This window comes from Symphodus melops (assembly GCF_947650265.1).
Source record: "Symphodus melops genome assembly, chromosome: 23".
Classification (NCBI taxonomy): domain Eukaryota; kingdom Metazoa; phylum Chordata; class Actinopteri; order Labriformes; family Labridae; genus Symphodus; species Symphodus melops.
The window spans coordinates 3453581-3481080 of NC_136713.1; the positions used below are offsets into that span (position 1 = coordinate 3453581).

A 27500-nucleotide genomic window follows, 5' to 3' on the forward strand; every position below is an offset into this window, starting at 1 on the left:
ATATGATGTGTTCAGGTACACCATGGGTTCAGGTACATGATGTGTTCAGGGACACCATGTGTTCAGGTATATGATGTGTTCAGGTACATGATGTGTTCAGGTATATGATGTGTTCAGGGACATAATGTGTTCAGGTACACCATGTGTTCAGAGACATGATGTGTTCAGGGACACCATGTGTTCAGGGACATGATGTGTTCAGGGACATGATGTGTTCAGGTACACCATGTGTCAAGAGACATGATGTGTTCAGGTACACCATGTGTTCAGGTATATGATGTGTTCAGGTACACCATGTGTTCAGAGACATGATGTGTTCAGGTACACCATGTGTTCAGGGACATGATGTGTTCAGGTACACCATGTGTTCAGGGACATGATGTGTTCAGGTACACCATGTGTTCAGGGACATGATGTGTTCAGGTACACCATGTACTCCTTGTGATGTCAGCAGCAGATGTGGTATTTGTGTTTTCAGACGCAGAGCCAAAGTACCTGGTGGCCGTCCAGCCAATCCCAGTTAACGACGTGAAGAAGCACTGCACAGGTACGCCCCCCCCCCCCCCTCACATGTACAGCTGCTCAGGCCGACAGGAGGTCTCACTCTGTCATCACCTGTGTGCACAGGGAAGGTGAACCTGGAGAAGCCGCTCCACCTGGTGATCGGCTCGGTCAGTCCTACCGCCGTGCTGTTGTCCTGGGGAAACTACCTGAAGACGCCGTATGAGGGGAACATCATGAACGAGTGTCTGGAGGACGGGTGAGAGCGACCAATCAAACGACACCTCAGTTTGTTTTACTTCACTGCACACTGTCTGAATTAACATTGAGCACATTTTGAAAAGTGGGAGGAGCTAGAGAGGATCAACGCTGGCTAAATGTGGTCTGTGTATGTGTATGGTAGGAACTCTCTATTTATCACACCTGTGTGTTCAGGTTCTACACCATCCGCTACAGAGAGAGGAACAGGAAGTGGATCTATCAGACGTGTCCGACCAGCGACACGGTCGTCGACAACCTCAAACCCAACACGCCGTACGAATTCGGCGTCCGCTCCAACAAGGACGAGCGCAGCAGCACGTGGAGCAAACCGGTCATCCACAACACCAACACGGGCGGTGAGAAAGAACCTTCATTATTACAGCGTCGCATGTCAGGAGCACGCCATCAGTGATGTCACAGACTCCCAGTGACAACGAGGTGCTTTAACCCTTTGTGTTCCTTCACAGATAAAAACACTCAGAAGCCGTTCAAGCTGAGGAATCCTCTCGCCAAGCCTCTGGTGAGTCACATGCTGCTCCTCACACGTTTGTTTCCTGTCTTCTTGAGCTTTGAAGCAGTGCACTCTGGGACTCGTAGTCACGTCCTAATTTGAATGTTTGTGTGATGTTTCAGAAACCTCTGGGCCCTCACGCTCTCTTCCCTCCTCGTCTTGGTGAGTGAGTGTTCTTTAAACGCTCAGTAGTGTTTGTGAGCGTGTTCAGGCAGTGTCACATGTAATCACAGGAATCTGTTGAATCACAGGTATGTTTCCACCTGTTTTCATCACAATAAAGCCGAGAATAAACACAGACAGACGTCATCACAAGTTCAGACGCGTCTGCATCGCCAAGCTCCAGAAGCTTCCACAAACACCAGTTCATGCAGCTGCCAGGACTTTATTATTTAATACAATAAATAAATATAAAGTTATTATTTAATACAATAAATAGATATAAAGTTATTATTTAATACAATAAATAGATATAAAGTTATTATTTAATACAATAAATAGATATAAAGTTATTATTTAATATAATAAATAGATATAAAGTTATTATTTAACACAATAAATAGATATAAAGTTATTATTTAATACAATAAATAGATATAAAGTTATTATTTAACACAATAAATAGATATAAAGTTATTATTTAATATAATAAATAGATATAAAGTTATTATTTAACACAATAAATAGATATAAAGTTATTATTTAATACAATAAATAGATATAAAGTTATTATTTAACACAATAAATAGATATAAAGTTATTATTTAATATAATAAATAGATATAAAGTTATTATTTAATATAATAAATAGATATAGTTATTATTTAATACAATAAATAGATATAAAGTTATTATTTAATATAATAAATAGATATAAAGTTATTATTTAATATAATAAATAGATATACAGTTATTATTTAATATAATAAATAGATATAAAGTTATTATTTAACATAATAAATAGATATAAAGTTATTATTTAATATAATAAATAGATATAAAGTTATTATTTAATATAATAAATAGATATAAAGTTATTATTTAATATAATAAATAGATATACAGTTATTATTTAATATAATAAATAGATATAAAGTTATTATTTAACATAATAAATAGATATAAAGTTATTATTTAATATAATAAATAGATATAAAGTTATTATTTAATATAATAAATAGATATACAGTTATTATTTAATATAATAAATAGATATAAAGTTATTATTTATTATAAAAATAGATATAAAGTTATTATTTAATATATTAAATAGTTATAAAGTTATTATTTATCATGACGAGGCTTCAGTTTGTAAACACATGAACCATGTAAACAAACAAACATCTTTATATATCGGTGAAGTTGACTTCATTTCTCATCTCGTGTCTGCAGCGCTGCACAACAGGACGCACCTCCCTCTGTTCCCCGGAGCTCCTCGCACTTCTTTTGGTGATTATCACTTCCTGCTTCCTCCACTAACAATGACATCACTTCCTGTCACACCTGAGTTCTAGCGTTCACAGTCTCTCTGCTCTGTACACCGGTTAACGTGGAGTGGCGTGTAACTCCTGGCCTGTGCGGCGTCTCTGTCACACACACAAACAGTCTTCTTCTTCATGTTGTCTTTCTTCACCTTGCTCCCCACAGCGCCCCCTGAAGGTCATCAGGAGACTGCAGAGCCTAACTCTCCTGATGTTTCACTTGGTAAAAACAAACCCTTTGATCTGCAGCCTGTTTACCTGCTTCAGCTGAGGGGGCGGGGTCAGGGACCAGAAGCTGCTGCCATTGGCTGCATGCTAGCATGCTTTGAGCTCAGTTAGACTGTCAAACTGAGGCGTGGAGATGGCAGTCAGGTGATGACAGTAAGTTAAATTGGCCCCGCCCACTTTGAGCGCAGTAATCTGACAATGCACATCTGAGGCCGCCATATTTCTTCTTCTTCTTTACACTATAATGCTCTGCTCTCTCTGTGTCCTCACTCCTTTCCTTGTGTCCTCAGTCCTTCTCTCACTGTCCTCACTCCTTTCCTTGTGTCCTCAGTCCTTCTCTCACTGTCCTCACTCCTTTCCTTGTGTCCTCAGTCCTTCTCTCACTGTGCTCACTCCTTCTCTCACTGTCCTCACTCCTTCTGTCTGTGTCCTCACTCCTTTCCTTGTGTCCTTAGTCCTTCTCTCTGTGTCCTTGCTCCTTTCCTTGTGTCCTCAGTCCTTCTCTCTGTGTCCTTACTCCTTTCCTTGTGTCCTCAGTCCTTCTCTCACTGTCCTCACTCCTTCTCTCACTGTCCTCACTCCTTTCCTTGTTGTCCTCAGTCCTTCTCTCACTGTCCTCACTCCTTTCCTTGTGTCCTCAGTCCTTCTCTCACTGTCCTCAGTCCTTCTCTCACTGTCCTCACTCCTTTCCTTGTGTCCTCAGTCCTTCTCTCACTGTCCTCACTCCTTTCCTTGTGTCCTCAGTCCTTCTCTCACTGTCCTCACTCCTTCTGTCTGTGTCCTCACTCCTTTCCTTGTGTCCTCAGTCCTTCTCTCTGTGTCCTTGGTCCTTTCCTTGTGTCCTCAGTCCTTCTCTCTGTGTCCTTATTCCTTTCCTTGTGTCCTCAGTCCTTCTCTCTGTGTCCTTACTCCTTCCCTTGTGTCCTCAGTCCTTCTCTCTGTGTCCTTACTCCTTTCCTTGTGTCCTCAGTCCTTCTCTCTGTGTCCTCACTCCTTTCCTTGTGTCCTCAGTCCTTCTCTCTGTGTCCTTGCTCCTTTCCTTGTGTCCTCAGTCCTTCTCTCTGTGTCCTTGCTCCTTTCCTTGTGTCCTCAGTCCTTCTCTCTGTGTCCTTACTCCTTTCCTTGTGTCCTCAGTCCTTCTCTCTGTGTCCTTGCTGTCATCAGTCCTTCCCTCGTGTCCTCACTCCTTTCCTTGTGTCCTCAGTCCTTATCTTTCTGTCCTCAGTGTTTCTGCTTTCTGATTGGTTGTGATGTCTGCATGATGTAAGGACAGCATGTCAGTCAGTTCAGACGCAGACGTTGTTGGACTTTCCCGTCAGGGAGAGACAACACAAGTCGTTCTGCTCAACAGAGTTTTGTCCCCCTGTGGGGCCGAGATCACCAAAACCTGATCATGTGGTCTTCATGTAGTCAGAGACGATTCAAATCCTGAACATGACTTGAACATTCACATCCTGAATGAACCTAAACATTCATTAGTTTACATTCAGACGTGATGATCAGGTTCCCATGATCTGGGTCTCTCTCTCTCTGTCTCTCTGTCTCTGTCTCTCTCTCTCTGTCTCTGTCTCTCTCTCTCTCTGTCTCTCTCTCTCTGTCTCTGTCTCTCTGTCTCTGTCTCTCTCTCTCGTCCAGAAAAAGGAAACTCTTTTAGAAATGACTCCATGACACCATCAGAGCATCCTCGGGTCGTCCCCTCACTCCGTCCCACCAAAGCTCGTCCTGCAGACACCACAGCGTCCCCTGTCCTTAGACTAAGCTCCAGGAAAGACTCCTATCAGGGACAGACCTTTGACCCTGCCGGTAATTCAAACCCTCACTTTCCCTTTTCCTCAGACAGCAGACAACACGAGCACAGTGCCACCAGCTGATAGAGATTATTGTCAGAGTGCAGCAGCAGCGTGCAGCAGCAGCAGCAGCAGCAGCAGCAGCAGCGTGCAGCAGCGTGCAGCAGCGTGCAGCAGCAGCAGCGTGCAGCAGCGTGCAGCAGCAGCAGCGTGCAGCAGCAGCAGCGTGCAGCAGCAGCAGCAGCAGCAGCGTGCACCTCTGCAGGCTCTCCCTCACGTCTCTAAGGTGTCCTCTTCGGGTTAGGGACGACCTTCTCTGTCCAGATTGTCGTGTTAAACCTTCTTTTTCCCTCGCAGCTTTCGACCAATCACAGGATGAATCATCGCCGCTGAGATCGGCTCTGGCCAATGAGAGAGCCCAAACTAACCTCTGGGGTAATACTGATACCTGATCTTGCATTCACAGGCGCTCTTTGCTTTTTGTCTGTTTGCCGTCCACGAGCCTCCATCTTGTCCCCACCAGCTTCCTGATAAATGTGGCGTGATGCTTCTGTCCACAGGATTGGCTGCAGGAGTTTGACCCATCCCATCCCACATGGCGTCCAATGTCTGCATGCAGCACGCACTCTGTCAGTCATGAGCTGTGCAGTGAATCAAACGTCCATCACTAACATCACGGCTGCTGCGTGCTCGCATCACTCTAAACCTCCCCTCGAACCGACCTCAGCCTGTAACAGTCCTGCAACTGTTTTTGGTCTTTTAGGTCAGGACAGCCAAAGACCTCTTCAGCCCTACAAGCTGCTCAGATCCACGAGGCCGGCGTCCAGAAACCCTCTGTTCCCCTTCTCTCAGGGCTTCAGACAGCCACCCAGTAACTCCCCACACAGCTCCAGGACGCTCGGGGGTAATCCTCCCTGTGCCTGTCTGTCCTTCACTCTGTGTCTGAAGGTCTTTTCAACGTTGGACAACGTGGGTAACCGACCTGTTTCAGCCGATGCAGGGCGGTTACTCGAGTTGACCTCGGTCCTACACGCTGATTTATTAGAGTTATCAGCTGATCACTGACAGATCCCCTGCTACGCTCTCTCTCTCTCTCTCTGAAATGATCACATGATGGAGGACAAACTCGCTCGGACGAGTCCTCCGGAGAGCTGCTCAATGAACGAGCTCTGATGACTCGTGTCATGTGATCTACGCTCTCTGATAGGTTCATCGCCACAGTTCAGAGACGCTTTGAGTCAAAGTTTAGAATCTGTTGTCTTCACAGGAAGTGAGCGGTTGTCCTGCTGTTCTCTGTCCCTTTGTAATGCTCACTTTTCTCCCCACAGTAAACGGACAGCCTCATCGGGGGGGCCTCTCCCCACCTCGACCAGCCTTATGGTCCAGACCTCGACTCGGTAAACACACTTGTTCTCTTTTATCATCATCATCATCATCAGCAACCTTTCACGCATCTTCACCTGCGTTTCTGTCTCCATCTTTTTGTTTGTCTCCTCTGTCTGTCCTCTGCCTGTGGGTCTGTCCTCTGTCCTCTGCCTGTGGGTCTGTCCTCTTTCTGTGGGTCTGTCCTCTGTCTGTCCTCTGTCTGTGGGTCTGTCCTCTTATGTGGGTCTGTCCTCTGTCTGTCCTCTTTCTGTGGGTCTGTCCTCTGCCTGTCCTCTGTCTGTGGGTCTGTCCTCTGTCTGTCCTCTTTCTGTGGGTCTGTCCTCTGTCCGTGGGTCTGTCCTCTGTCCTCTGTCTGTCCTCTGTCTGTCCTCTGACCTCTGTCTGTCCTCTGTCTGTCCTCTTTCTGTGGGTCTGTCCTCTGTCTGTCCTCTTTCTGTGGGTCTGTCCTCTGTCTGTCCTCTTTCTGTGGGTCTGTCCTCTGTCTGTCCTCTTTCTGTGATTCTGTCCTCTGTCTGTCCTCTGTCCGTGGGTCTGTCCTCTGTCTGTCCTCTGTCTGTCCTCTGTCCGTGGGTCTGTCCTCTGTCTGTCCTCTGTCCGTGGGTCTGTCCTCTGTCTGTCCTGTGTGTTTTTTGTCTGGACTCGATCCTCTGCAGCTTTGAGATGGTTTGAGTTACATAAGTCCTGAATCAGTTGCACGTGATGACTGGGGAGGAGGGGTGGCGGGTCTGGATGTCTGGGGAGGAGGAGGGGGGGGGTCTGGATGTCTCTGGAGGAGGGGGGGGGGGGGGGGGGGGGGGGGGTCTGGATGTCTGGGGAGGAGGGGGGGGGTCTGGATGTCTTGGAGCTTGTGGTCGGGGGTTTCCAGTTGTTTTTTATTTGACTGATTGTTTCAGCAGATTTTTTCATGTTACGCAACATTCAAAGGAAAACTTGACTGAAGTTTCATGAAAAAGATCAAACCGTCATTCAGCGCCTGAACGGAGAACTTAAGATGAACCTGTTAAAAAGAGATCCAGTTCTCCTCCAAACAGTCACAAAGTGAACCCTCCTGACCTGTGGGGGGGGGGGGGGGGTGAAGAGGGTCCCAGTCTAACCTGTATGCCTCTCTCCTGACCTGCTGCAGTCAACAACTCTTTACTGGAGGAGTCCCAGTCTCTGGACGTGTTCGGACGTTCCAGTCCCGCCGTGGAGGAGCCGCTTTATGGTTGGTAACGCTTTGACTTCAGCTTGCTCCTGCTGTGTGCTGATTGGCTCCCCAGCAGCTCTGCATGATCCGCTCATGTGAAGCGTTCAGCTTTAAAACCAGTTTGATTATCTGAACCTGGAGACAGATCTTCACTGTGTTTCTGCTTCCTGTCTGCATGCGCTGACAGCCTGATGATGTCATGTGGCAGCAGGACCTTCATCTCACATCCTAAGAATGTGAAGCTGAGAACATAAGAACATGAAGCTGAGAACATGAAGCTGAGAAAATGAAGCTGAGAACATGAGAACATGAAGCTGAGAACATGAAGCTGAGAACATGAGAACATGAAGCTGAGAACATGAGAACATGAGAACATGGAGCTGAGAACATGGAGCTGAGAACATGAGAACATGAAGCTGAGAACATGAAGCTGAGAACATGAAGCTGAGAACATGAGAACATGGATCTGAGAACATGAAGCTGAGAACATGAGAACATGGAGCTGAGAACATGAAGCTGAGAACATGAGAACATGGAGCTGAGAACATGAGAACATGAGAACATGAAGCTGAGAACATGAGAACATGGAGCTGAGAACATGAGAACATGGATCTGAGAACATGAGAACATGAAGCTGAGAACATGAGAACATGAAGCTGAGAACATGAGAACATGGATCTGAGAACATGAGAACATGGATCTGAGAACATGAGAACATGAAGCTGAGAACATGAGAACATGAAGCTGAGAACATGAGAACATGAAGCTGAGAACATGAAGCTGAGAACATGAGAACATGGATCTGAGAACATGAGAACATGGATCTGAGAACATGAGAACATGGATCTGAGAACATGAGAACATGAAGCTGAGAACATGAGAACATGAAGCTGAGTATCAGAGTTGGAGGAGAGAGAGACAGATTAAAGTGTCAGTGAGCTCGTTATGTCCCGGAGGTCAAAGGTCAAAGGTTTGACCTTCTGTTCCTTTGTCTTGTCGACGTCTCAGATCCAGAGTCTGATGTTTGAAATGTGTTCTCTGTTCCAGGTTCGCTCCCTCGTCCGTCTGTACCAATCAACAAGAGACCCAACCAGGTGGGCAAACCTGGAGACACAGGTGAGAGCTCCGCCTACCTCTCAGGTGTGAGAGCTCCGCCCACCTCTCAGGTGTGCGAGCGCCTGCATGCACACGTTCACTCTTTTGTTTTCTCCTCCAGATAAAGTCAACAACCTGAAGCAGACGGACAAGCTGCCCGTCCTCAAACCCAAACTACCTGCAGCAACCGTCAAACCCACCAAACAGGAACGCAAACTGACCAGCACTGCTGCTCCCACCACGCCAGGTACCACATGCTCGCACACTTCCTGTTGACGTGTGCACACTTCCTGTTGACCCGCTCACACTTCCTGTTGATCTGATCCTTTGATGTTTGTGTATCCAGCCGGTCGACAGGAGACCTGGGAGGACTCGGAGCTCTTTAAATCTGAGCCCACCTCTGATCTTGACGCTCTGGGAAAGAAGCGTTACGTTGGTGAGTGGGCGTGGCCTTCACCGAGCTTCAACATGTCAATCATTCAATAAAACGATGACTAACCGTCCGTGTCCTTCTGCAGCTCCTCATGTCGTCTACCAAACAGGGAAGAAACCTGACGAGCCGTGCTCCATCACCTCCTCTCTAAACTACTTCCCTCAGGGCGAACGTGGCGAGGCAAATGTGACGGCTCCGCCCAAGTCTCCGCCCTCTAACCTCACCGTGGTGACGGTGGAGGGATGCCCGTCCTTCATCATCCTGGACTGGGAGAAAACCGACAACGACACGACGGGTATGAAAACAAGCCGACACTGACGCATCAGGAGGAAACGATTGAGTGTTAATGTGAAGGCCGTGGCCTCTCCTCCTTAGAGTATGAAGTCATCTCCACCGCCAAAGGCCCCGATGGCGAGCAGGTCTCCATCCTGACCACCGACCAGACTCACACTGCTGTGGAAAACCTCAAACCTGAGAGCAGGTGTGTTTCATTTTAGCTCTCGTCTTCAATTAGTCTGTTTCCATGGCAACAAACTGGTATGGAGAGGGTGTGGTTTCACTAAAGGTTAAAACTCTGACCACACTTTGAACCAGTCTGAGTCACAAGTCGTGAAAACAGGGTCAGTGGTTCTGTGTGCTAATTGGTTCTTCAGAATGACATCATATCTCTCTCTGCGTGCTGATTGGTTCTTCAGAATGACATCATATCTCTCTCTGTGTTTCTCAGTTATGAGTTTAAGGTGAAGCCGAAGAACGAGCGAGGCGAGGGTCCTTCCAGTGACCCGGTCTCCTTCAACACAGAGTCAGGTGCTGTGATTTGACCCCAAAGACGTAAACAATAAACAAACAAACAAACAGCTCTGTGACCTGTAAGAAGTTAAAACTCTGTCTTTTGTTAACAGCGGACCCTCGGGTGAGCGAGAACGTATCAGGTAAGACCCAATGAACACCTGAGTGTCATCAGCGTACAGACATATCTGAGCAGAGGAATCATCATTTCCTCTCTCTGCAGGGAAAGACGCCATCTGGACGCAGTTTTCCTTCAAGACGGACTCGTACTCGGACTGTCACGGCAAACAGTACGTGAAGAGGACCTGGTACCGCAAGTTTGTGGGCGTCCAGCTGTGCAACTCGCTCAGGTATAAGATCTACCTGAGCGACTCGCTCAACGGTGAGTACACGTCAACAGAACGTAGATCTACAGTCAGTTGCGGCTCAGTGAGGTCGCCCCCTGCTGCTCAGCAGAAAGAATGCAGGCTTCAGGCTCCATCCGAACTTTGGGCTTTTATTCTGAAAGTCTGTTTGCTCTCTGTACAGGTAAATTTCACAACATCGGAGATCAGACGGGCTTCGGGGAGGATCACTGTCAGTTCGTCGACTCATTCCTGGACGGACGAACTGGCCGACAAGCCGACCAGCTGCCCTCCAGACCAGGTGCGCAGCCTTCTGATTGGTCCTTTAGTTGTTGTTGCAGAAGAGTGTGATAACTCTGTGTGTTTTCTGCTCCAGGTTTCTATCGCGCCGTTCGTCAGGAGCCTGTCCACTTTGGACAGATTGGAGGCCACTCCCACATCAACTACGTGTCATGGTACGAATGTGGGACGCCGATCCCCGGGAAGTGGTGAGAGGACAGAGGGTCTCTGGGACACCATAAGGATGGGGGGGTAAGCTTGTCAGGCCCCGCCCCCTTTTCAGTGCTGTAAAAAGGTGAAGAGGAAAGACTGTCAGGGAATGGTCGAGGAGAAATATGTTCACATGCCTCATTTTATCTATTTATCAAACAACAGCAGGAAACATGGAGGCGTGTCCTCTCTGCTGAGGGGGCGTGGCTAACTTACCGTACAGTGATTTACTTTAGTTAAAACAGGGAAGCTGGCTCCCTGGATGTTCATACCGTGTGAGATGTTTTATTTATCTAAAGGTCTGGTTACATTTCAACCGTCACAGAGTATTATGGGATGTTTTACAGGGTCGGACAGGTACCTGCTACTCTTACCTGGACCTCACCTAAAGACCGGGCTGGTTCTCATGATGGAAAAAATGCTGAGTTGGGTTAGCTCTTGTTAGCTCTGAGTTAGCTCTTGTTAGCTGTGGGTTAGCTCTGATTTAGCTCTTGCTAGCGCTGGGTTAGCTCTCGTTAGCTGTGGGTTAGCTCTCGTTAGCTGTGGATTAGCTCTCGTTAGCTGTGGGTTAGCTCTCTTTAGCTCTGGGCTAGCTCTCTTTAGCTCTGGGCTAGCTCTCGTTAGCTGTGGGTTAGCTCTCTTTAGCTCTGGGCTAGCTCTCGTTAGCTGTGGGTTAGCTCTCTTTAGCTCTGGGTTAGCTTTCGTTAGCTGTGGGTTAGCTCTCTTTAGCTCTGGGTTAGCTCTCGTTAGCTCTGGGTTAGCTGTGAGTTCAGCGTGAGGACACGCTCACTTGAGTTTTCTGGCGTTATTCCAAGGAGACACACTGTTTGTATGTGCGCTCTCTATGCTCCATGTATTCATGACACAAGTGTGACCAGTCAAACCAGTCTGGTCTACAGGTGGCGTTGTGGGCATTATCTTGTTCTCTACAGGGTTTGAGGATTCTTTGCTGCAGTTTGCACAAACACAAACCTTCTTCTTCTTCTTCTTCTTCTTCATCATCATCCGTCCTGAAAACTTGTGCAGCTTCAGAGCATGTTAGCACCTGTCCGTTAAACTAACATCCTGGTCCTCACCTGACTTATTGTTCCCTTAGCTAGCATGCTAAGTGGCTACTGGTCTCTGACCTATCAGGAGTTCTTCATAAAGGTTAGAACTTGACGTGTTTGTGCAGCTACATGCTAACTCCTCATTACCTCTCCGCCTTCACCTTTGGGTAACCACAGTGTACTGTCCCTTTAAATGTTTGTTTTTAACTCGTTCTGAAGATTGTAAATAAAGTGTCACAACGAGGCTGAAGATGTTTTTATAAAAATGTTTTCATATTCAGTGTCAATAAAGACCTTCGTTTTTTAAACAGTCTATTTTTATTCCTCACACACATTTACATCAACCATCAACCAATCAATCATCAACCAATCACTCATCAACAAATCAATCATCAAACAATCAATCATCAACCAATCAATCATCAACCAATCAATCATCAAACAATCATCAACCAATCAATCATCAATCATCAACAAATCAATTATCCACCAATCAATCATCAACAAATCAATCATCAAACAATCAATCAACAACCAATCAATCATCAAACAATCAATCATCAACCAATCAATCATCAACCAACCAATCATCAACCAATCAATCATCAACCATCAATCATCAACCCATCAATCATCAACCATCAACCAATCAATCATCAACCAATCAATCATCAAACAATCAATCTGCTGCAGACTTCCTGTTTTGGCTCTTTCACATTAAAACACTGTTTAAAATATGTCCTCTCCTGTGACGTCTCTGACGCGGCTCCTGACGGGGTCCAGACCTTCAGTCTGAGACCTTCTGTAGTGGATTATTAGACCCCAGGTTTACACGTGTTCATGTATCGAGTCATGTTTCTGCACACACACACACACACACACACACACACACACACACACACACACACACACACAGAGACACACACACACACACACACACACACACACACACACACACACACACACACACACACTCTGCACATGTTCCAGTATTTTCTGAGAAAACACAGAAACGTTTCTGCAGGGAAACAGGAAATGATGTCACCCATGTAAGATCTGTAAAACACATGCAGCTGAGGAAACTGGATCCTGCTGGGACTGTAATCCTGCAGACGACCCGGGTCTATGGTTCTGTTTAACCTTCTCTACTCAATTATTCTGGAGAAGAAGAAAGAACCCAGCTCAGTTATTCTTCTCCTCCCCCTACTCCTCCTCCTCCTTCTCCTGGTCATCCTCCTCCTTCTCCTGGTCATCCTCTTCCTTCTCCTGGTCCTCCTCCTCGTTCTCCCCCTCCTCCCCCTACTCCTCCTCCTCCTTCTCCTGGTCATCCTCCTCCTTCTCCTGGTCATCCTCCTCCTTCTCCTGGTCATCCTCTTCCTTCTCCTGGTCATCCTCCTCCTTCTCCTGGTCATCCTCTTCCTTCTCCTGGTCCTCCTCCTCCTTCTCCCCCTCCGCCCCCTACTCCTTCTCCTGGTCCTCCTCCTCCTTCTCCCCCTCCTCCTTCTCCTGGTCCCCCTCCTTCTTCTCCTCCTCCTCCTCCTCCCCCTCCTTCTCCTTATCCTCCTCGCCCTCCTTCTCCTCCTCCTCTTCCCCCTCCTCCTCCTCCTCCCCCTCCTTCTCCTCTTCCCCCTCCTCCTCCTCCTCCCCTCCTTCTCTTCCTCCTAATCCTCTTCCTCCTGCCCCTCCTCCTCCTCCTCCTCCTCTTCCCCATCCTTCTCCTCCTCCCCCTCCTCCTCTTCCTCCTCCTCCTCTTCCTCCTCCAAGAGGTCAGAGAGAGAGAGCACACGTTTCAGCCAATCAGACGAGAGGTCTGTTTTAAATCGATGAAGACGCAGATATCGTGCAACAGGAAGCAGGAGGACGCACGGACCAATCAGCTCGTCTGTGCACACATGGAGAGGATTATAGTGTGTGTGTTCTCCTTTTCATCCTCCGTACCTCCAACACACACACACACACACACACACAGCCTGTCTACCTGAGTCACAGTCTGTACAGACGCTCTGGATGTCACGAGAGAGAGAAAGAGAGAGAGAGAGAGAGAGAGAGAGTGTGTGTGTGTGTGTGTGTGTGTGTGTGTGTGTGTGTGTGTGTGTGTGTGTGTGTGTGTGTGTGTGTGTGTGTGTGTGTGTGTGTGTGTGTGTGTGTGTGTGTGTTTCATCAAGTTAAAGACCTGCTGCAGGTCCACTTCTGTTTCTCATTTACAGGAAACCCCCTGAAATACTCAACTTATGTAAGAATCTGACAGCCAATCAGAGAGCTCCGAGAGACGCTGATGTTGTCTGCAGCTTATTTTCACCTTGGTAATATCTCGAAGATCAGGCACATCCTGTCACATGCAGAAAGACTAGTTCCTGCATTGTGACCTCCATGTTGGATCTCTCTTCTCAGGGTGCTATGGTCAATCTGTACAGTGCCTGCAGCTCCTGTTCTGACTAGAACCACATGACTCCTGTAGTGAGCGCTCTTCACTTTAAGTAAAACAAACTCTGCTGACACCTGCTGGACAAACATGGTTACTGCACTTACACTGTTCAAACGTTTTATTCAGTTTTCAATTTACAAGAATTTACAAAAAATAACATCTTCAAACAGACACACACACACACACACACACACACAGACTCACACACACACACACACACACATACACACACACACACAGACTCACACACACACACACACACACACACACACACACACACACACAGACTCACCTACACACACAGAGACACACACACACACAGACACACACACACACACCCACACACACACACATACACACACACACACACACACACACCCACGCACACACACAGACACACAATGAGGTTCCTGTGGTCGTACAATAGCTTGATCATTTATGTTGATCTATAACATGTTCTCATGTCTCAGCTGTGAAACAAGTGTTGGGTCCTTCGTTGATGATGTCACAGGTCAGAGGTCAGTTTGAAGACATGACATCATCTTCAGGGGACTTTCACCTGGTTGGAGTTCCAGTAGACGGGCTGTGGCGTGGACACCTGAACATGACAGGTAGGACACGACTGTTTCCTCCAGAACCACTCCTCGATACACTGAGCACACACACACACACACACACACACACACACACACACACACACACACACAAGGACAGATGGTCATTGAAGAGTGTGTACCTCTCTATGGAAAGTATGTGTGTGTGTGTGTGTGTGTGTGTGTGTGTGTGTGTGTGTGTGTGTGTGTACCTCTCTATGGAAGGTATGTGTGTGTGTGTGTGTGTGTGTGTGTGTGTGTACCTCTCTATGGAAGGTGTGTGTGTGTACCTCTCTATGGAAGGTGTGTGTGTGTGTGTGTGTGTGTGTGTACCTCTCTCTGGAAGGTGTGTGTGTGTACCTCTCTCTGGAAAGTGTGTGTGTGTGTGTGTGTGTGTACCTCTCTCTGGAAGGTGTGTGTGTGTGTGCACCTCTCTATGGAAGGTGTGTATGTGTGTGTGTGTGTGTGTGTGTACCTCTCTATGGAAGGTGTGTGTGTGTGTGTGTGTGTGTGTGTACCTCTCTATCGAAGGTGTGTGTGTGTGTGTGTACCTCTCTATGGAAGGTGTGTGTGTGTGTGTGTGTGTGTGTGTGTGTGTACCTCTCTATGGAAGGTGTGTGTGTGTGTGTGTGTGTGTGTGTGTGTACCTCTCTATGGAAGGTGTGTGTGTGTGTGTGTGTACCTCTCTATGGAAGGTGTGTGTGTGTGTGTGTGTGTGTGTGTGTGTGTGTGTGTACGTGTGTACCTCTCTATGGAAGGTGTGAGTGTGTGTGTGTACCTCTCTATGGAAGGTGTGTGTGTGTGTGTGTACCTCTCTATGGAAGGTGTGTGTGTGTGTGTGTGTGTGTGTGTACCTCTCTATGGAAGGTGTGTGTGTGTGTGTACCTCTCTATGGAAGGTGTGTGTGTGTGTGTGTGTGTGTGTGTGTGTACCTCTCTATGGAAGGTGTGTGTGTGTGTGTGTGTGTGTACCTCTCTATGGAAGGTGTGTGTGTGTACCTCTCTATGGAAGGTGTGTGTGTGTGTGTGTGTGTGTGTGTGTGTGTACCTCTCTATGGAAGGTGTGTGTGTGTGTGTGTACCTCTCTATGGAAAGTGTGTGAACACTGCAGCTCTCTGGTTTCTCCGCTCCCTCTCTTCAGCTCGTTGTGACAGATCAGACACACACTGTACGCGTCGCTCTGCAGCACAAACACAACAACATGTCTGTCAGTCACACAGCGTCCTCTCAAGGTCGACCCGTGACCTTGACAGGACGCCGTGTGATGAGTCGTGTAAGTGAGGCGTCATGGCAGTGAAGAACTCACCAGCGACATGACGTTGCGTCTCCTGAACGTGCTCCGCCTCTCGGGTGTTGTGACCTCGGGGATGGTGGGCGGGATTAGCGAGGGTCTTCTCTCTGGGGCGATGGGGGCGGCGGCCTCCTGCGGCGCGGGGACGAGACGCCTGGAGGACGTGCGACGAAGGAGAACCCTGGCGGTGACGGGCGCTTGAGTGGACGAGTGGAGGCGAGACAGCTGCATGGTGGAGAGAGTGTTCTGGACAGACACAGACAGGTCACTGGTTTAACTGGGCACAGACCAGTCGCTCTAAACTGACCTGTTGAATAACTAAACCAGCAGAATCAATCCTCCTTAAGTTCTCGTTAAAGCCCAGCTCGACCAATCAGCTTTGACTGAGCCGCACTTTAATTATCCTCCAGCTAAAAATAGAGCTGAGAGGCTCTGGACGCCGTGACACCTGGACGCCGTGACACCTGGACGCCGTGACGCCTGGACGCCATGACACCATGACACCATGACACCATGACGTCTGGACGCCATGACGCCATGACACCTGGACGCCGTGACACCATGACGCCTGGACGCCGTGACGCCTGGACGCCGTGGCGCCTGGACGCCGTGATGCCTGGACGCCGTGACGCCTGGACGCCGTGACACCATGACACCTGGACGCCGTGACGCCTGGACGCCATGCATCGTCTTCTTCTTCTGCTGACACAAGTTTAACCTCACAGCTGAGAAACAAACAAACACTTTGTGTTCATCAGGGACAGAAGACTCGTCAGAACCAGAACCAAGTCTGACCGGTCTGAGCTGCTTCAACACAAGTCCACTCAAACCAACCATCGCTGCTATGTGGACCACCAGAGCGACCCAGAACCCCTCTGGTCCTGCACAGGTTGGGGGGTCTGGACCCTTTCCATCCTGACCTGTTTTCTGTTACTGAACATCTTCCAAACACTCGCGTCACGGTGAAGTCAGATTCTGGTTTCTCTTACCGGACACGGTAACGACGCCCGGCGTTTCATCCGGCCCGCTGGTTGTGAGCTGCTCCTGCTGTGGCTGCTTCCCTCCTCCTCCTCCTCCTCCTCCTCCTCCTCCTCTTCTTCTCCTCTTTTCTTCTGCAGGGACTCTCCTCTGTATCGCTGCATCCAGGCGTTAAAGATCTTAGCGTCTTCCTCCTCCTCAGCTCGCACAGAGCTCGGCTCCTCGGCGTCCGAGAACACGTCTGCTTCTTCGCCGTCTGGATCCATGCTGAAGATTTGTTCTCAGAAGAAGCTTTAAGTTTGTTTGAATCAAGATCGAAGTCTTAAAGCTTCTCTGATATTTATATTTTATGAACCAGTAAAGTCACAGCACGGCTAAGCTAGCTTCCCCCCTGTTTTATCCAGTCTGATTGACCGCCTCATGACCATCACAACATATTTCAGCTGACATACAGAACCAACACTCGAGGGGTCAAAGGTCACCTGATGTTCTCGCTGCTCCGCTCAGATACATTGAGGAAGAAAAATCAAACGTCTTCATCACATCCACTCGTGGTCATGTTCTGTCCTCGTCTCCTTTTAGTGTGCTGCTCTCACCCAAACCCTGCTAATCCATTTAGTGGGGGGATTACACCTGGATTATCTGACTCTGAACCAGGTGAGAGGTGACCAGCTGACCAGTCAACACATCAAATGGTTTTAAATTATTATTTAAAAAAAAAAAAAGTTTACCAACAAACTCTTTATTTTGTCTTTTAGTGACATACCTGAGTATTTAAAGGACCAATCAGAGAGCTGACTCTACGGTCAAACATTAAATCGATCCACATAGTGGCGCTAATGCAACACAAGGATGCCAGCCGCCCTAGAACTCAACAGAAGAAGAAGAGGTGGTCCGGAAGTGTTTGGAGTAACGTGTTTGAACTTCCGGTATGAAGGTGCTGTGTAAACAGTAGTTAGCTGTTAGCTCATAAAGCTAACTGTGTAGTATTCAGCTGAAAAGAATTGCTGACGGAGCAGGATGGGTATGTGCTAATGATGCTAACTAACTCTTTTATTAACTCTTATTCACGGCTTATAGTTATGTTGTCATGACAACGGACATCAAAGAGCGCGAGCCGCCAGACCCCGTTTAGTCATCCGTCATTTATTCACATTTCAGCTCGTTCAGAGGAAACTTAAAAGAAAATAAACTTTAATTATATCTCATTTCATCCGGCGTCAGGTGCACTTTAATTCGGCTTCAGTTTAAAATTCTAACCTGAGAAACTTTGTGAGATAAACGCTCAGAAACAGGTTAATATGCAGAGCTGTTAAAGATTCACATCACAAACAGTTAGAACCAGTTAGTCTCATTTAGAACCAGTTAGTCTCAGTTAGAACCAGTTAGTCTCAGTTAGAACCAGTTAGTCTCAGTTAGAACCAGTTAGTCTCAGTTAGAACCAGTTAGTCCCAGTTAGAACCAGTTAGTCTCAGTTAGAACCAGTTAGTCTCAGTTAGTCTTAGTTAGAACTAGTTAGTCTCAGTTAGAACCAGTTAGTCCCAGTTCGTCCCAGTTAGTCTTAGTTAGAGCCAGTTAGTCTCAGTTAGAACCAGTTAGTCCCAGTTAGTCTTAGTTAGAACCAGTAAGTCTCAGTTAGTCCCAGTTGGTCTCAGTTAGTCCCAGTTTGTCCCAGTTAAAACAAATTTGTCCCACTTAAAACAAGTTAGTCTCGGTTAGAACCAGTTAGTCTCGGTTAGAACCAGTTAGTCTCAGTTAGAACCAGTTAGTCTCAGTTAGAACCAGTTGGAACCAGTTAGTCCCAGTTAGAACCAGTTAGTCTCAGTTAGAACCAGTTAGTCCCACTTAAAACAAGTTAGTCTCGGTTAGAACCAGTTAGTCTCGGTTAGAACCAGTTAGTCTCAGTTAGAACCAGTTAGTCTCAGTTAGAACCAGTTAGAACCAGTTAGTCTCAGTTAGAACCAGTTAGTCTCAGTTAGTCTTAGTTAGAACCAGTTAGTCTCAGTTAGAACCAGTTAGTCCCAGTTCGTCCCAGTTAGTCTTAGTTAGAGCCAGTTAGTCTCAGTTAGAACCAGTTAGTCTCAGTTAGTCCCAGTTAGTCTTAGTTAGAACCAGTAAGTCTCAGTTAGTCCCAGTTGGTCTCAGTTAGTCCCAGTTTGTCCCAGTTAAAACAAATTTGTCCCACTTAAAACAAGTTAGTCTCGGTTAGAACCAGTTAGTCTCGGTTAGAACCAGTTAGTCTCAGTTAGAACCAGTTAGTCTCAGTTAGAACCAGTTAGTCTCAGTTAGAACCAGTTAGTGGCTTACATGTTATTTGTGAAGAGTATTTAAATAGTGAACTCATATAATTAAAGTTTAAATGAACTCATATAAATAAAGTTTAAATGAACTCATATAAATAAAGTTTAAATGAACTCATATAAATAGTTTAAATGAATTCGTATAAATAAAGTTTAAATGAACTCATATAAATAGTTTAAATGAATTCGTATAAATAAAGTTTAAATGAACTCATATAAAGGTTAAAGGTGTTTTTGTCTCCCCCTCAGACTCCTCCCCCCCCCTCTCCTGTCTTCGCCTCCTCGTCCCTCCTCTCCGCCTGCTGACGGCGGCAATGTGGCAGGTCGTGCGGCAACAAAACGTGAAGCATTATGGGATGCTGGAAGACTTTGTTTCCATGGTAACCGAGGCCATCCCACAGCTGCTGACAGACAGACAGAGGAGTCTGCTGCTGCTGGCTCTGAGGGCCAAGGTGACACACACACACACACAGATACACACACACACACACACACACACACAGATACACCCACAGATACAAACACACAGATACACACACACACACAAACTCGTCTTATCATGACCCTCTCATTAATGAGTGTGCGTCCCTTGCTCATCATCATGTTTGAATAACATGTTCTCTGTCGCCGCTGCAGGTGTCCCTCCGTGACCCCGACTCAGAGGACGACCACGCCCACCTGGACAGATTCCGCTCTGTGTCTGAAGCAACGGTGAGTCTTTTCTGCTTTCAACAAACACGAGCTGTGACTTCATCACTTTGTGCAAAGGATTCTGGGATACAACCGGCGATGTTTCTGTCCTCATACAACGTGATCACGCTGTTTCGTCTCCGCAGCGTGCAGGTGAGGAGGCGGGCCCATGGTGGTCATCTCTGTCCGCTCTCACAGACCGACTGACGCAGAGTCCAGCAGACAGACAGCGCCTCCTACAGGTCAGTGCATCATGACACAGCGCCTCCTACAGGTCAGTGCATCATGACACAGCGCCTCCTACAGGTCAGTGTATCATGACACAGCGCCCCCTACAGGTCAGTGCATCATGACACAGCGCCTCCTACAGGTCAGTGCATCATGACACAGCGCCTCCTACAGGTCAGTGCATCATGACACAGCGCCTCCTACAGGTCAGTGCATCATGACACAGCGCCTCCTACAGGTCAGTGCATCATGACACAGCGCCCCCTACAGGTCAGTGTATCATGACACAGCGCCTCCTACAGGTCAGTGTATCATGACACAGCGCCTCCTACAGGTCAGTGTATCATGACACAGCGCCTCCTACAGGTCAGTGTATCATGACACAGCGCCTCCTACAGGTCAGTGTATCATGACACAGCGCCTCCTACAGGTCAGTGCATCATGACACAGCGCCTCCTACAGGTCAGTGCTTCATGACACAGTGCCCCCTACAGGTCAGTGTATCATGACACAGCGCCCCCTACAGGTCAGTGTATCATGACACAGCGCCTCCTACAGGTCAGTGCATCATGACACAGCGCCTCCTACAGGTCAGTGCTTCATGACACAGTGCCCCCTACAGGTCAGTGTATCATGACACAGCGCCCCCTACAGGTCAGTGTATCATGACACAGCGCCCCCTACAGGTCAGTGTATCATGACACAGCGCCCCCTACAGGTCAGTGTATTTTGAGGGGCAGCCTGAAGTGTTTCAGGACTTGTGTGTGAACACGGTTTGGTCTTCTCTGTTTCAGGAGGTTTTCAGCCACAGTTTTGACTCCGCCCTCCAGTCCGTCATTTCTGACTTCCTGTCGACGATCGAGCAGCTGTTCCCGGTGCCTGACTTCAAACAGGTCCTCAGAAATCACTCAGACACTTCCATCCTGCGATATGACTCCTCAGCTGTTGAACTGTGACGTTAGCTTTTTGTTGTTTCGTCTCTCAGGCTGCTTCCTGGCTCGACGCTGCCCCTGGTGGTGTGGAGGCCTGTCTGCAGGAGACTGATAGAGACAACCTGAGGGATCTCCTGACCAATCAGAGCTGTGGAATGGGACGAGCGACAATCACAGGTACTAAAACACAAACATTCAGTCTGCTTGATCTACGTTTGTTTTATTATTTTTTAAATATGAAACTTAATTTTTCTTCTCAGATGGTTCTGATTGGGAGAACATCCTCCTCTCAGTTTGGTCCCACCCTCTCCTCACCAAACTGACCAATCCTGACCCTCCTCCTGCTGACACAGAGGTCCAATCAGACGCCCTCCCTGCCGAGCTCCGCCCGCTGCAGCTGGACGTGGAGCTGGTGAAGGTGGAGGTGGTGGCGATGACGGAGGACGAGCAGGAGGATGGGACGCTGATTCATGACACCGTGTCGCGAGAGGTGGCGTCCAATGAGAGCTCAGCAAAGGGCGATGACGATTGTGTGATCACACCTGTGATTGTAGAGGAGTACAGGTGAGACTGCGTGATGAGTCATCAGATTTCATCGATGACGTCAGCAGATTAATCATGACTCATGTTGTTTCCTGTCAGGCTGAAGGACTCAGGAAACCTGACCGACCAATCAGAGGACACAGGTGAGACTCTCTCTCTCTCTCTCTCTCTCTCTCTCACACACACACACACACACACACACACACACACACACACACACACACACACGCACACACAGTATAGACTCACATCCTCGTTGTTTTCTTCCCAGTCGACCAATCAGATCAGCCCTGCTCTGAGGTCACAGCTGACGCTCTGTTCAGTATTTCCCATAATTCTCAGCGGGTGGCTCACAAGTGTCCTCAGTGTGGGAAATGTTTTATCTACCGTTCTCAGGTGAGTCCTCTTTATTGATAAGTTTGTTCACCTGTAACAGAGAACGTATTCTGACCACTTCCTGCATCGCCGCACCCTCCAGGTCATCCGTCACCTCCGCACCAACAAGTCCTGCAGCTCGCTGTTATCCACAGCTGGACCTGTTAGCCTGCAGAGTCACGCTGCTGATCAGGAGAAGGAGCCCTGCCCCCCAAAGCCCCGCCCCCCAGAGCCCCGCCCCCCCAGGTCACACTCTTGTTTCCAGTGTAACGCCATCTTTAAAACCAAAGCGGAGCTGCTGTCACATCAGCGCAGCCATCGCACACGGCCCGTCTACCAGTGCAGCCAGTGTGACAGGACCTTCCACCACCTGTCCAGTCTGACCAATCACAAGCAGACTCACCTGGAGAAGGCCGGGTTCACCTGCAGCAAGTGTGATAAGGTGTTTGAGTCACCCGAAGAGAGAGATGCTCACCGGCTGCAGCACCGGCTGCCTGACCTCTCTTGCACGCTGTGCCAGAAGACGTTCAGCTCGCAGACGCAGCTGCTGCGACACCTGCAGACGCACTCGGCGGAGGGGGTGGAGCCACGCTACAACTGCCGCTTCTGTGACCAGACCTTCACAGGTGAGTCCGTCCCACAGACGGAGAGAACGCACCTGAGTTTCAAACATCTCATCTTCTTCCCGCTCCTCAGGTGTGACTCAGCTGCGGATCCACCAGCGCACGCACACGTTCCGCTCCTACCGGTGTGACCAGTGCAGCAAGGCGTACGGCTCCCTCGCCGGCCTCAACTCCCATCGGGCGAGCCACAGCGCCCAGAGCCGCTTCCTGTGCTCGCAGTGCGGCAAATGCTTCAAAACGCGCGATGGGCTGGAGGGTCACCTGAGGACGCACACCGGGGAGCGGCCCTACCGCTGCCCCCACTGCCCCAAAGACTTCACCGCACTCGCCGGGCTCAATGTGCACGTGCGGCGGCACACCGGAGAGCGTCCGTACGTGTGCACGGTGTGCGGGAAGGGCTGGCCGTCAGGAGGAGACCTGCAGAAACACATGAGGACGCACACGGGGGAGAGACCCTACGTCTGCCAGGACTGCGGGAAGGCTTTTTCTATTTCCTGTCACCTCACCGAGCACCGTAGGATACACACAGGTACGACCAGGGGAGGGAGGGGCGGGGCCATCGACTCGGTTCTTTTTATTTCTTGAGTCAAATTGTTGGAGGGTAGAAATGAGGAGTGAGTAAATAACCAGCTGATCCTCCGTCTGTGTCTGCAGGAGAGAAGCCGTTCTCCTGTCCTGAATGTGGAAAATGTCTGAGGAGGAAGTTCGACCTGAAGAAGCACATGTTGTGTCACAGCAGCGTGCGGCCGTACGGCTGCGTCTACTGCTCAAAGAGCTACACGCGCAAAACTCACCTGAACAGACACCTGCTGACGCACCGGGCAGGTGACGGGGAGGCGGGGCCGGAGACGACGGACCAATCCTAACTGTTGCATGTCTTTCTGATCGCTGCACCCTGCTGAGTCTCTGATTGGACCTCAGGAAACATTTCATGTCAAATACTTTTAGTTGTGTTGTGTGTCTGAAACTGTTTGTGTTGCCATGGAAACTTTGTGTTCTGTAAACCGTGTCCTCAGTTTTGATTGGTCACAAATGACAGGAGGCCAGTCGTACGAGGGAGACAGACTTTATTGGACAACAGGAAGTGCTTCTAGTCTTCGTCGTTTCCTCCCGTGTTGTCGATAACTTTCCGGATCCATTTGCTCATCCTGAACAGGTGAGTGTAGAAGCCGTACTTCCCGTCGCGGTCGCAACCCTCGCCCCACGACACGATGCCCATCTGGTACCAGCGGTCCTCTGCCGGGTACTGAAGGAGGGAAGACAATGTGGAGTTATCAGAGGAATATTTAGTGAAGACAGATGTTGTGTTTGCAGCCCTGATCTGTAGCTGAGCAGAAATATAAAGACTGTTCTTTGTTTATCCGTTTTCTTGCTTCAATCAATCAATCAATCAATCAATCGATGATCATTTCAAGGTATGGACAAACAAACGGGTCATGATGGTACCCGTGGCGCTCTCCGACCAGGGCCAGCAGGGCAACCAGAGAAACCCCTTTGGGAGGTTTGGACTCTGGCTCCAGACGACGTCAGAATGAAGCCGTTTTAATGTCCAACGTGTTCGATTCGTTCAGAATCCTAAAAGTTCTGTTCGGGTTCTCACGGTCTGGAAGTCTCACCTTCATCACAAACGGCCCACCGCTGTCTCCCTCGCAGGCGTCTCCGCGATGGCTGTCATCTGGACTATATCCTGCAAGGCAGAGCAGGCATTATTCATGGATGCTAACATTAGCTGGTCTGTTCTGATTGGAGGAGAGACCTTACCGGCACAGAACATGTTGTTGGTGATCGTCACTGATGTGGACTGCCTGCAGATGCGCTGCTCCTGGATCGGTAGATGGATCTGTTGGAGGACATCAGGTAGCTTCCGTTGCGAGGGGTTCCAGGTCTCCATCATGTTCCCCCAGCCCGTCACTCGACCTTTAAAACCCTCAGTCATCAACCTGTGGAGGACACGTACCGTCAGACAGTTCACCACAGTGCAGCCGGAGAGAGTCCTCGCGTGTCCGCCTTACATCCTGGCCACCTTCTTGCTGGGCAGGCAGATGGGGTGGATCTCATCACTGAACTCGATTGGCCGTCTGATCTGCAGCAGAGCGATGTCACGGTTCAGATTCACCCTCCAGTTGTACCTCGGGTGGACGATGATTTGACTGAGCGCCACGATCCTTTCGGTTCCTCTCTCGTACCTGAAAGAAACGTTCTCATGAGTCTCTTCGTCACCTTGGAGTCAGTGCGGCGGCGTGTTCGGTCTTACTTATTCCGGTTGTGTTTTCCCAGTCGGACCAGTATGTCGTTGGTGGTGAAGTTCTTTCCCCAGGGTGGGTAGAGGATGCAGTGAGCAGCAGTGAGGATCCACTGGTCGCTGATCAGACTGGCTCCACACAGCAGCTCCTGAGGTGAACGCTTGTAGAGCATCACCTGCCTGCAGGTAGAACACAAACAGGAAGTATGCGGACTAAGGGTTCTTCTGTCTGTGATTAAAGTTCTGTTCTTTGAGTCCTGAATGGATTCACAATGGAACCTACACATTAGACTATCTAGAGTACCCTGGAGACCCCGAGCTGAAACCACAACACTGCTCAAGACTTCTCAAGGATCATCAAAAACCTTGGAGCCTCGGCACGAAGTCCAGGATCTTTGATGGGAACGCTGTTTAGAAACTGAAGCTTTCAAGCTTAATGAATATCTGGAACCACTTTCAGTATGTCCAAAAAACCCTGCAGAACCTCTGGAACCATCTCCAACCCTCCTTAAACTATCTTCACTCCATGGACTCCTGGATCCCTCTTTACGTTCCTGCGGACCCGGAAGAACCACTGAAATGCTGAACAAGGCAGCTAATGAACCCCCCCCCCCCATAGAGTCTTTGAATCCCCCCCATAGAGTCTTTGAACCCCCCCCCCATAGAGTACAGAAACAGAACAGACTGGAACCTTCAGAACCTCTCGCGCCTGCACAATAACGCTCTGAGCGGTTGTTGGGATGGTGGTTACCATGGTGACCCTGATGACTATCAGATTTAATTTACCATGGTGCTGAGGCGACCTCGGCATCATCTCCACCCACGATGCGCTTATCTCTGTAGGACTCCAGCAGCTCGTCCTCCTTGGCGTCCTTCTTACCCAGCTTTTCAAAGAGGGGGCGCTCTCCACACACTGCAACACAAGCAGACCGTTAACCAACAAGCTAACCAGCTAACAAGCTAACCCACCACCCGTCCTGTTGTCTAGTCCGTAAAGCAGTTAACGAGTTCATGAGGTAACAAATTAACGAGTTCATGAGGTAACGAGTTCATGAGGTAACGAGTTAACGAGTTCATGAGGTAATGAGTTAACGAGTTCTTGAGGTAACGAGTTCATGAGGTAACGAGTTCATGAGGTAACGAGTTAACGAGTTCATGAGGTAACGAGTTCATGAGGTAACGAGTTCATGAGGTAACGAGTTCTTGAGGTAACGAGTTCATGAGGTAACGAGTTCTTGAGGTAACAAGTTAACGAGTTCATGAGTTAACGAGTTAGTGGACAGTTTATCCATTTACAAGTCACTAAACTCGTTTTCTGTGCTTCCCAAAAGAATGATAGCTTTCCATACATTCATAGAAGTTAACCTAGCTGCTTCCACTATAACCAGTCTGACCAGTCGGTCCAGTTACCTTTGAGCCTCAGGAGAACTGAGTCAAACCAGTTAAGAGTTTGAAACCTGTGAAATACTGTTTTTAACCAGAAAGTAAAACGGGGAATCATTGAAGGAGCCCCGCCCCCTCAAACTAACCAGCTCATGATTGGTCCGTTAGGACGACTCACCGCTCTCTCCTTCGCCAAACGTTCGAAGATTGAAAAACATTTTTCTCGCTGGTTTCAAGACGGAACGCTCCTGACCGCCATCCTCAGCCGCTAACGAGTCTTCAAGTAGAGACGCATCTGAAGGACAGACAGACAGACAGGTGAGCAGACAGACAGACAGACAGACAGGTGAGCAGACAGACAGACAGGTGAGCAGACCGACAGACAGACGGGTGAGCAGACAGACAGATGAGCAGACAGACAGACGGGTGAGCAGACAGACAGACAGATAGACGGGTGAGCAGACAGACAGGTGAGCAGACAGACAGACAGGTGAGCAGACAGACAGACAGACGGGTGAGCAGACAGACAGACAGACGGGTGAGCAGACAGACAGGTGAGCAGACAGACAGACAGACGGGTGAGCAGACAGACAGACAGACGGGTGAGCAGACAGACAGACAGACGGGTGAGCAGACAGACAGACGGGTGAGCAGACAGACAGACGGGTGAGCAGACAGACAGGTGACTTAGACTTGTATTTACCGCACAGCTCGAGGTCGCAGTAGTCCATCGTGATGTTCCCCAACACTTGGACATAGCACCAGACGCCCTCGGGGTCGTTGTCGGGGTTACGACACTTGTTGCTCGTCAGTGGGACCTCAGGTATGAACTCTTTGTCCCGACTGAGTGCTGCTACCACAGGTGAGGACCACTGCAGACAGGTGTGCCCCCCCAGGGTAACCGCCAGGTCACCAGTGTAATCAATGCCATTATTAGGCAGGCAGTCGTCAGGTGTTTTGATTGGTTCAGGGGTCAAAGTGGGCGGGACAAAGTTCTCACCTTGGAAGGACAGAAGTCAGTTAGGTAAAGGCCTGTTTTTTTCTCTCTAAAGGTTCTAGTCCTTGGATTCAGGACTCTAAAGGTTCAAGTCCTCGGACTCAGGACTTTCTGAAGGTTCGAGTCCTTGGACTCAAGACTCTCTAAAGGTTCGAGTCCTTGGACTCAGGACTCTAAAGGTTCGAGTCCTTGGACTCAGGACTCTCTAAAGGTTCGAGTCCTTGGACTCAGGATTCTAAAGGTTTGAGTCCTTGGACTCAAGACTCTCTAAAGGTTCGAGTCCTTGGACTCAGGACTCTCTAAAGGTTCGAGTCCTTGGACTCAGGACTCTCTAAAGTTTCGAGTCCTTGGACTCAGGACT

The 27500-nt window shown here is 48.7% G+C and overlaps 4 protein-coding genes across 6 annotated transcripts in view; 2 read left to right on the top strand and 2 right to left on the bottom strand.

The window, feature by feature from the left end:
- LOC306818805 (target of Nesh-SH3-like) overlaps positions 1 to 11848 on the top strand; it is a gene marked incomplete at its 5' end in the record, with an annotated part of 12545 nt that extends 697 nt beyond the window's left edge. Inside the window, 23 exons of the mRNA XM_079336524.1 lie at positions 288 to 321; positions 479 to 547; positions 628 to 760; positions 937 to 1118; positions 1230 to 1282; positions 1396 to 1435; positions 2666 to 2722; positions 2921 to 2977; positions 4618 to 4785; positions 5127 to 5204; positions 5533 to 5673; positions 6098 to 6166; positions 7279 to 7359; positions 8389 to 8457; positions 8558 to 8683; positions 8783 to 8872; positions 8955 to 9164; positions 9245 to 9350; positions 9597 to 9676; positions 9772 to 9801; positions 9882 to 10040; positions 10187 to 10303; positions 10379 to 11848. Coding sequence (XP_079192650.1) covers positions 288 to 321; positions 479 to 547; positions 628 to 760; positions 937 to 1118; positions 1230 to 1282; positions 1396 to 1435; positions 2666 to 2722; positions 2921 to 2977; positions 4618 to 4785; positions 5127 to 5204; positions 5533 to 5673; positions 6098 to 6166; positions 7279 to 7359; positions 8389 to 8457; positions 8558 to 8683; positions 8783 to 8872; positions 8955 to 9164; positions 9245 to 9350; positions 9597 to 9676; positions 9772 to 9801; positions 9882 to 10040; positions 10187 to 10303; positions 10379 to 10494 — 2265 coding nt within the window. The 3' untranslated portion in view covers positions 10495 to 11848. The remainder of the gene's footprint in view (positions 1 to 287; positions 322 to 478; positions 548 to 627; positions 761 to 936; positions 1119 to 1229; positions 1283 to 1395; positions 1436 to 2665; positions 2723 to 2920; positions 2978 to 4617; positions 4786 to 5126; positions 5205 to 5532; positions 5674 to 6097; positions 6167 to 7278; positions 7360 to 8388; positions 8458 to 8557; positions 8684 to 8782; positions 8873 to 8954; positions 9165 to 9244; positions 9351 to 9596; positions 9677 to 9771; positions 9802 to 9881; positions 10041 to 10186; positions 10304 to 10378) is intronic.
- A 2217-nt stretch (positions 11849 to 14065) lies between these two features.
- Positions 14066 to 17265, bottom strand: LOC306818638 (uncharacterized protein). The gene is made up of 4 exons (XM_079336318.1): positions 16838 to 17265; positions 15864 to 16094; positions 15639 to 15737; positions 14066 to 14617 (listed from the first exon to the last, which is right to left on the bottom strand). The coding sequence occupies exons 1-4, from the start codon at positions 17090 to 17092 to the stop codon at positions 14510 to 14512; spliced, it is 693 nt and encodes a 230-aa protein (XP_079192444.1). The 5' UTR covers positions 17093 to 17265; the 3' UTR covers positions 14066 to 14509.
- A 142-nt stretch (positions 17266 to 17407) lies between these two features.
- Positions 17408 to 23462, top strand: LOC306818628 (uncharacterized protein). 3 transcript variants are annotated; one of them, XM_079336306.1, is made up of 13 exons: positions 17408 to 17483; positions 17585 to 17850; positions 19376 to 19578; positions 19763 to 19837; positions 19963 to 20058; positions 20839 to 20937; positions 21030 to 21153; positions 21237 to 21540; positions 21619 to 21662; positions 21791 to 21915; positions 21998 to 22520; positions 22591 to 23046; positions 23172 to 23462. In XM_079336306.1, exons 2-13 carry the CDS (start codon positions 17847 to 17849, stop codon positions 23381 to 23383), a joined length of 2265 nt encoding a protein of 754 aa, XP_079192432.1. In that variant the 5' UTR covers positions 17408 to 17483; positions 17585 to 17846; the 3' UTR covers positions 23384 to 23462. The 3 variants fall into 3 exon arrangements, with proteins under 3 accessions (XP_079192432.1, XP_079192434.1, XP_079192433.1); XM_079336308.1 differs by having other exon boundaries at positions 17585 to 17755; positions 19355 to 19578; XM_079336307.1 differs by having other exon boundaries at positions 17585 to 17755.
- Positions 23463 to 23567: 105 nt separating this feature from the next.
- Positions 23568 to 27500, bottom strand: part of f2 (coagulation factor II (thrombin)) — a 6195-nt gene continuing 2262 nt past the window's right edge. Inside the window, exons 8-15 of the mRNA XM_079336309.1 lie at positions 26846 to 27142; positions 26321 to 26437; positions 25546 to 25672; positions 24772 to 24939; positions 24530 to 24703; positions 24279 to 24457; positions 24134 to 24204; positions 23568 to 23763 (exon numbers count right to left, since the gene is read on the bottom strand). Coding sequence (XP_079192435.1) covers positions 23608 to 23763; positions 24134 to 24204; positions 24279 to 24457; positions 24530 to 24703; positions 24772 to 24939; positions 25546 to 25672; positions 26321 to 26437; positions 26846 to 27142 — 1289 coding nt within the window. The 3' untranslated portion in view covers positions 23568 to 23607. The remainder of the gene's footprint in view (positions 23764 to 24133; positions 24205 to 24278; positions 24458 to 24529; positions 24704 to 24771; positions 24940 to 25545; positions 25673 to 26320; positions 26438 to 26845; positions 27143 to 27500) is intronic.